At 39.8% G+C, this 9,701-nt stretch overlaps 1 protein-coding gene across 4 annotated transcripts in view; it reads right to left on the bottom strand.

Moving 5' to 3' along the window:
- The window catches only part of LOC106817227 (serine/threonine-protein phosphatase 2B catalytic subunit 3-like), a 47,997-nt gene that overhangs the window by 23,091 nt on the left and 15,205 nt on the right, over positions 1-9,701 (bottom strand). For all 4 annotated transcript variants that reach the window (XM_014821901.1, XM_014821894.1, XM_014821907.1 and 1 more), the window contains exon 2: positions 5,715-5,915. In XM_014821901.1, coding sequence (XP_014677387.1) covers positions 5,715-5,915 — 201 coding nt within the window. The remainder of the gene's footprint in view (positions 1-5,714; positions 5,916-9,701) is intronic.

The following is a 9,701-nucleotide window of genomic DNA, read 5'->3' as shown; positions in this document are numbered from 1 at the left end:
GTAACGATACGATACGTATCACAAAACACCGACAGAAAGAGTAGGTCGACATAAATGGTCGAATTCTAATGTTATTTTACTGGTTTCCATCTGTGTATTCCAATACTTTCATGACACTAATGTATTATGAGTATGTTAAAGTGATTATTGCGAGAATTTCCCAGTGTTTTCACCACTTTCATGACACCTACCGTTATTGCGTTTGAGTAACAAAAAATGTCTTCTAAAGAACCTTCGATTCACAAAAAACTGCCAGTTTTGAACTACTGTTTCGAACTAGTTTCGTAAAACATTCGTTTTCTGTTATCTTGAACTAGGCGGAAGTGTGGATACTTGTGCGCCACCGCTTATCTGCCATAGACAAAGCATGGCTCTCGCAAATCATGCACTTGTTTCAATAATCACCGACGACAAATACAAGTTTACCAAGTTCTGCCATTAGCATTGTCACGACACGATAAAATGCATTGCTGTTCGATGTGTTCATATCCAATTTTCTATGCTATAACTGCATAAAATCTTAGTATTTTTAATGTTGGTGTAATCAGTGATATTTTCGCTGTTAGGTGAGACTATATTCAGCTAAATTTAGTTTTTTCTGAGCAAAAATCTCGCAATAGTCATTTTAAACCACTCGTATAATATAGTGAGCAATCAGTTATTATAACAGTGTGGCCCTGTTATAACGCGTTGGGGTCCATAACATGATCATCCGCAAAAAAGCAGGGTCCGCACTAAATCGGGGTTCAAGAAAATAGCAGTACATAAACTGCCCATCCCCCACATCAACAAGTCATGTAAACTCATTTTAGTGCGCGATCTATAGGCGATCGTCTCTTCGACCGCAAGGCCAGGCTTAACTCACCAAAAAACTTTTTGTTCGCGGCAAGAGCAAAAAATGGCCAATGTTATATCCGAATTCCTCGTTATATCCGAATTCCCGTTAAATCCGGGCGCTCGTAACATCAAGGTTTCACTGTATATATATGTTTCTATAGCTGAAACACACCGAGAAGTTTGAGTGTGCTCTAGTCTGACTTGTAGTCGAACAGCTTCCACTTACACTTACAGGCACGCCATACAGTGCTAGCTACAGTATGTGCACAGCAACGACAAGCATCAACTTCAAGTCAATAGCACTCTTGAATATTTTGCGGTGGCAATACAAGCGTCTCACATATATATACATTGACCCCAGATTCTATGGCACTGGCAGCCGTGGATATTTACATGATACTGAGAGGGAGTTCAATAAAATAAAAGAAAGAATTCAATTTTTACATGTGCTTAAAAGAGCATAGGTCGAGCCGTATCAGATTTGTGGCGGCAATTCCGTATTTCCTCCTATACCAAGGCTCGACACTAGCGTGGGCCGGTGGCCCGGGGCCACCAAACTTGATGTCGGGCCACCAAAATTTCCAAAAGTCTAAAAATTTGGTGGCGCGAACGGGCCACTAAAATTTCAAAGTGTCTATGTGATAAAAATAATTGTTTCTTACGTGCTAATCTCATTCAAAAAGAGAGCGAGCATTCGCGGAGGCGAGGGCACACGTACGCACGTGCAGCATGCTACCGCGGGCATTACACGGGCGCAACGGTTTATCCGTCTACTGCGGCTGCAACAAGCACGTTATTGTGTTAGACTGGTATCCGCCTCACGCTCTGCTAGACAATGTACACGCTCTGGCGACGAACAGTTCGACCGCGAACCAGTCTAGCCAGAGGTCAAAATCTGAGCGGCGGCAGGCCATAGCGATATTTTGCAAGCGCCAGCATACATTGTGATTACATTGTATCAAGCGAACCAGACAATGCCGGTTCTGGTCAAAATTTGATGCCGTGGACTGGATAATTCAAAATGTATGCCTCAATCATCAATGTCAGTGTGTGGGGTTTGTTTAAAGACTGTGCAAGTGCATCAGACGGCCCAATTTTCAAATAATATACAATACGAGATTGAAAATAAAGATATAATGTTTTTCTTCGTTTTTTTTTCGGGCCACCAGATTTCATTTCGGGCCACCAAAAATTCGAAAATCAAATGATTTTGGTGGCCCGATCGGGCCACTGAAAAAAAAAGTTAGTGTCGAGCCTTGCCTATACCAATATATAGTTAAGGGGGAAATATTCCCTCCTCCGTTAAAGCCGCACTATGCGCATCCAAACGCTAATTTCTCCAGTACTAGACTAGCAAATACTTCGTGTCATGCATAATCACACTACCTTATGGCAAAATAAACTCAGTTCCTCCAATTCACTGCGCGTTTTGCTTAAAACCCACAAGAAAGAGGTGAGAAAACTGGCATTCTGGCGCTAACGCCGGACTTGTTTGCCAAACAATTTAGCCTGCGAAGCGGTTCGGTGACGTCACATGTTTTTATCTTTGCTATACACTCGTACGCGCTGTACCGCAGCAGCCGCTGTGCGGTTGCTTGGCAGGGCAACGCGAAAATGTCAACAACAATTGGAAGTATTTACAAATGCCTTTTATAAGACAACGCGCAGTGAATGGGAGGAACTAGAGTTTATTTTGTCATAAGGTAGTGTGATTATGCATGACACGAAGTATTTGCTAGTCTAAGTACTGAGAAATTAGCGTTTGGCATGCGCATAGTGCGGCTTTAACAACATCTTGACCTTTGACCCTTGACCCCCCCAAATTGGTCATCCGCAGAGTCCTTTTCACGACCGCCCCCCACGTCCCCGAATATCGTGACCGTACGTCGAGGGTTAAGATTTGCGCCAACTGTTGATGGACGGAGTGCTAATGCGATTCTACAAGCTTCATCTGACTTCGTCAGATGAGCTAAACATAGTACTATCACTATCACTATCAGCTACACATGTGAAGACGAGCTAATGCTATTGGTTATGACATTTTATGTAAAACAAATACTATATTCGCATAGATGCAATATTGTCATTCAATCAATAGTAAGCAGGTCTTATGTATGTGTCAACGAGGACTGATACACTACTCTTTATTCGTGTTTACTGTATTTTTAACATTATCTTTACCTGATAGTAATTTAGCATAATAAATATGTAAACTGGCAGTTCATAACTTGACCCAATAGTTCCCATTTCTTGCTGTTTATGTTATTGTGTATTGCTGGAAAAAAGAGCCCATAAACCAGATGCATTTAGTTTAATTAGGAGAGTAGGGGTGCACCGAGAACTTGATCGCGGCCGGAACCCTTTAGAAACTTCACACTATTTGCCCAAAAAACGCTGCCACTTGAACATTGGCTAACTAACTGATCTTAGCGATTCATAAGATTTTCTTTTAAAAACAATACTCGTAGAGCCATAGGAATTGCATCCGTCTGTTAGTTGAAAATAATAGACTAAACCAGGGCTACTGCAACATGCAGTTTTGTCACATAATTCGCTCCGAATAAGATGCCAGAAATTATGCAAATATTATGCACTGTAATTAGCAGCCCGATTCATAACACCTAACAACCAACCTGTAATTAGAACTTTGAGCATTGTCCTACTCGCCTGAGTGATGTGCCTGCTAAGATATTTCATTCAGGCGAGTGAGTTTGCACAATACTGGTCCAAAACTGTCAAGTTTATTCCAGCTAAAGTTCCGGTTCTGGCCGAACTTTTTTCAAGTTCCGGCTGGTTCCGGTTCCGCGCCAGAATTAAAAAGTTGGATCCGGTGCACCCTAATTAGGGCGTTTGGTTACTCAATTATTATTTTGATACTGCCATCTCCAGAATGTCCATCCCTACAGAGTATGAATGGCAAGAATGGATGTATACGGTAGAAGATTGTGAGATGTGCAAGCCATAGTTCAGAGATTTTTTAGGTGACAAATGATATGAGCAGAGGCTAATTGCCATTATGCACTTACTTTAATTTCTAAGATTCTGAATTTCAGATTTTCCCCACCTGTCCGCGGTGGCAGATTTCCCTGCACGGCGCCTACTGTTGTTTAAAAGCATTATACCTTCACGATCCATTTATTGTCGCCTAGCAAAAAGTTCTACTTTGTTTGCTTTTAGCGCGAAAATTAATAGTACGCAACTATGCAATCCCACACACATCCCAGCTAAAACTCGAAACATTGCACAAACATTCATGACTGCAGACACATCCACAGGCACTTGGGCAACAAATGATGGTAGATAAATGCAATTTATTATATTTACTCCCAAAGTCTCAACGTATGTATTATCTACCACATAATAATTTCACATAAATGTTGTTCAAATGCTCTTCTACACAACACAATTTTCAAAAGCATGCCATGCCACTGTGAAGTGAACAAACTCATAGAAATATAATGGCAGGTGGAAACTGTGAGTGCCACTTCGCTCCAAGACGATCTCCACTACTTCCCTCCAAGGCGTGCCCCACTAATTTGCTCCAAGACTAGCCACAATACTTCGCTCCAAGACGATCTCCACTACTTCTCTCCAAGGCGTGCCCCACTACTTTTCTCCAAGACGAGCCATAGTCATACTACTTCGCTCCAAGACTAGCTCCACTACTTTGCTCCAAGAGAAGCCAGAATGATATGAGCAAGAATGACATCACATGCAAAACTATGTTCATTGGCCAAACAATAGTACCGATAAAGATTTTTTTGGATAATAAACAAAATATTGCTCCAATTACCATTTCAATTGAGTGGGAGTTTCTTGCATTTTACCAAATTCTTTGGGTAAATTGGGCAGTTGTGTGCAGCCAAAGTTTGTGCATAGTACTAGCGTGCTATCGGTAAGATTGTGTGTTGTAGAGGAGCATTTTTGAATTTATGTGGAATTATTAGGAGATAGAGTACAGTGTTCTCATTAGGAACCGTCCACCGGCCGAATTGACCGTCTACTCTGCTGTTTCGGCCGGTTACAATTCGCTCAAGTATGATATAAAAAAAAAATATATATATAATTTTTTTTATTTGCATTTAGTTTGCTCTAATTATTCTCCAAAGTGAAAGTGTTTTATGAGCTACTACTAATAAATCAGTTGAGTATATTTGTATGATGTTATGTGCACAAGAAGCATCGTTTGGTTTTGAGTAACGCTGTTTACGTACTTGTCTAACTCTTATAATTAGTTAATTACTAAATCGTCATAATTTGGAAACTTTTGGTGAACTCTGAATGTACCAGGAGAAACCAAATTGGAAAAAAGGACCATATTGTAATCCAAATGTGTCTGTTTACTGCAGCTCATAATACACCAGATTTCATCTCAAAGCATCTCCCCCCCCCCCACCCACGGCCTGTTGCAAAAGCATTTCGGCGTGTTACTATAAAAGATAATGAAAACCCTGGAGTATAGAAACATTAAGACTTTGATAGTAAATACATTTCGTGTATGTTTCCCATCATTTTATTATTGAAATGACCCACGTGCCCGTGGACACATTATCACGCTCCGTGTAAACTCTCACATTGATCCAATCTAGCAACATTGAGAATGTGCACAGTGAACAACATAGAATTTAGTATAGATCGGCCACATTTGACTACAAACACCAGTTTGTTAAGGCGCGAAATTAAGCAAGCAGACTAGCAAGCCTTTGTTGCCGAGCTTAATTGCTTCTCTCGTTGCAATCCACTTATTCACAGGTAAAGCTGATCACAACTGTTCACAATTATTGACTACACACTTGTAAACTATATTGTGCAATAGCTTCCTACATGACTCTCAGGGCCAGATTATCTATATATGAATTGTGTTACCAAATGCTTACCTGTTATGGGTGCTTCAACATCGACCATTGTCTTCTCTGACCGCAATGTGGCTGCTCCTTCATTTATCAACCTAAGTGCTACCGATTCTTCTAGTCGACCTTCTAAGATGAAATGATTCTTTATCACGTCCATACGTGGTTTTCCTTTCGCATCAAAAACATCACTGTTTGAAAGCCTACGATTTGGCGGAAACGGAGTACCTGCAATACACAATAATCACATCAATTCCACACACCTATATAGATATAGATATATGAAGAGCCCATTTGCAAAACTGCCTATGTCAATTTTGTTCAAAAATGAGAGTTTAACAATGTATTAGTATGTGAATATAGGTACCGTGTAGCAGCGAAAAAAATACACGGGAGCGGCGAGCGATTTCGCTCCCGTCAGCTTCCAAAGCGCTCTGGTAACAACAATTACGAGAGCGGAAATTTTGGAAGATACGAGAAAAAATCGCTCCCGTGCCGCCGGCAGCGTTAGAAATTAGTTCCGACCTGGAGGCCCAGCCCACCTAGTTTTTGCTCGGGCCACCATCTCTAAGAAACTCCCGGTCATACAAAATCAAAAGAGCTCTCGTAAAAAAAAGTTATTTTTAGGCTGCCGTGTAGTTACTTTTTTTTCTTGAAAAACAGCCTACATCATGCTTAAAGAACCCATCATAAATCATGTTTAGCTTACATCCAAAAACCTTTAGTTGCAAAATAGCCTATATCTATCAGCACATTTTAACCAATGCTGAAAACAATGTAAATGCTTGTCAAATCATTATTTTTGTCGTTTTCTCTCATTTCTCCAAAATGGACATAATTATAATAGCATAGATTGCAAGATTAATATATTCATGTAGTCAAACCTGTGTTAGTGGTCCCCTCTATCACTATCAGACACCCAGGTCTGCATTAAAAAGAAACATTGGGCGTATTCTTTGAGTGAAACCAGTTCTAAAGAACAGATACTCTCTATACACAGGACTACTGGCTCTTCTCTGGAGTAGCAGTCTTAGACTTTAGAGCTAAATCATCTTCAGAATGATCACCTGTCTATAAAGACTATTTCTGGCATTTCCATTGAGTGACCCGTATATATACAGGCTTGACTGATATATCCCTCTCAAAACAACTGGACAACTTGGGAATGATCAATAACAGCGCAAACTAAACGTACATGTCTGACATTTCTTTACAGTGTCACCTTATGGGACATTACCGATTCTGATGTTAGGCATTATTAGGTAGTACAGCATTGTTTCTCTGCAGTCTGCTAGACATGTGAACAAGCACAATTATCTCCATCTAAAGTGAAGGCCACACCCTTTAGGTTCCTCAGTGCGCACTTGCTATGATTTCCGTACTGGTACAGCTAATTTTAGACTGAAGGGTATGAGTAACTTGACCTTTTCACAAACAGCTCAACAAAAGTAAAACCCAATTTATCTTCTTGTTTTGGCATAATTGTCCCGATCGCAGCAAACAATTTTCAAAATCTATTGGCCTTTTGTGGTACCCACTGCTCACCAGCTGTTAACCAACAACAAAGAGAGAATCTTTGTACACACCGCTAAATATATAATAGTAATGTTAATCATCTCTTCATTCAGTACATTATACTAGGAATATTAAAATTCAAGTTGGTTGTATTAAAAACGAATTATAAGTAAACTTGCTTTCTTTATAAAGTAATTATAGTGAGAACCTGAAAATTGGTTCATTGGCCCTGTGTTAATAAATGTGTTGCATGGCATACCTTACATACAAAACATGAAGGTAGTTTCCCATGAATAAAATACACAGTAGCTCAAGCAAAATGAGCAGCAGTTGCGCTTTTCCTCGTACTATTATCGTGTGTTTTCTGGCCAACATTCATCACTGTACTATAGAATAATTTTTAGTTTCTCTACTCGGCAGCAAAAAAACATATAAACAATAATTTACCAGGAACACTGTGGATCTGAGTGACAAAACACTCCTTACCAGGAGTATAAATAAGGAGAAAAAAGAGATGGTCCACACGACCACCTAGTTTGAAATATTATGTATCAAACGATACAGTAATTGTTTATTCACTTTAATAGTATATTGGTTAATAAAGTTCATTCAGTAGAATTTAGTTGAACCCATAACACCAGAATATAGTACGACTTAAATATTTCTTAGAAGCACATTCATTCATTTAATACAAACATTCCTTCAGTCAAGCAGTTCATTCAAGCAATTATAAGCCTTCTTGGCACACTCCATCATGTCCATCTATCTAATATTTGTTTATCTTCCTCTTCAACTATGCTCCATTTCGCTATGCCTATATTTCATATTATCTTATTAACGGGGAAGACGCCGTTTGGGTGTCCACCGGAAATCATCACAATCAAAACAGAAAGAGGGACAATCTGACCAATCACGCACCAGCTTACATCATGCCAAATATTTGCTACATAGTCAACACTGGATTAGCAATAATCGAAATGTGGGAACTTCAAAGAAAATTACCGTAAAAGGGGACCAAAATATTCAATGGTCCGTCGGATCCTCCTGATTATTTGATGGCCCTGGACCATCGGACCATCGCTTATTTCGACCCCTGCTTACAATATATTCCTATTAATAGTATTATACTCCTATAATACTTCCTATTACACTTCCATGCAAGTCTTGTGCTGTTTGTGCACCGAGAATTGGAACCCTATCCAAGACAGATAGTGCTCAGCCTATGTATGTCGGCTAGTATCAGGGGTATATATACTTGTAAATTTACATGTATTGCATTCAGAAGTTTAGCTCACAGCCAAAAACTGCTGACCAGTGTGGTTGCCACTTGCCAGGGTATGCACCACTGACCATTAAATATTAACGCTATAAAATTTCCTAATATTTAGTACCACTAATTAATACTCACATACACACTATAAAGTATTAGTTAGTGTTGTCAATCGGTTGTAATTTCGTAATCGATCATCGGTTGGACCCCAGTAACCGATGATCGATTACAATCGGTTACTCGGGGTGTTGAATTCCTGCGTGTGCATGTATGTTCTTGTTTAGCCCTGTTTACTGTTTGTTTTGCACTGTTTACTACTGTGTGTATAATACGTGGATTTATTTACTATGTATGTTAATAAAGGATTACTTGTATAGTAGCGATGATATCTCTGATTCTCATCACTTTTCCAAGTTTTCTTGTTCAAGTTTTACATTTATTTCAAATTTTTATTTTTTTTATTTTTCGATGAAATCAATTATGGATTTTGATAACCAAGCGCTTGGTTCGAGCCACTGTTCAACCGATGATCGAGTATAATCGATGATCGTGATATCACTAGGCGCTTGGTTCGAGCCACTGTTCAACCGATGATCGAGTATAATCGATGATCGTGATATCACTAGTATTAGTATTACTGAGCATCTAGACTATAATACTATGAGTTGCACATTATTCCAGGCTACCCAAGACTCATCAGGGGTATAACCAAAGTAGAGAACTAGTCACAGATGTTGGCAGATCATATTACTTCACACCCTAGACCTTAGGTACCTGATAAAGGCAACCCTGAGAACACAAATTCTTAATCCTCTACATCAGCACAGACCAGACACTTTGCACCATCTGTCAACACTACCATAAAATTTAACAAGTGCCTCAGAGCGACAGCGCTCACCTGACGGCAGGCGTTCTGATGCTAAACTCAATGGTAAACGAATGAATAGCATCCTCCCATCACTGCGTTCGCGCTCAGAGCATATATATCTAGGATACTACTAATACAGATCTAAAATCTATGATAGCTAGGCTTTGCTATACCGGTAGTACAGTAATAAAGATACAGCTGTGTAACTTTAATGACTTCGCTATATTAACATGTTATCATGGATATGCGTCGAGCGCGAGCGTAGTGGTGGGGGGAGAGTGGTGGGAGGGGGCGTGTGGAGGTGGCTCTAATAGCAAAAGCAGGTACCGCGAGATGGCGCGTGCAAGTGTCATCAATAATC

This window comes from Priapulus caudatus, unplaced genomic scaffold (genome assembly GCF_000485595.1).
Source record: "Priapulus caudatus unplaced genomic scaffold, Priapulus_caudatus-5.0.1 Scaffold34, whole genome shotgun sequence".
NCBI classification, from domain to species: domain Eukaryota; kingdom Metazoa; phylum Priapulida; class Priapulimorpha; order Priapulimorphida; family Priapulidae; genus Priapulus; species Priapulus caudatus.
The sequence above is the reverse complement of the archived record's forward strand: the minus strand, read 5'-3'. Positions and strand labels throughout refer to the sequence as shown.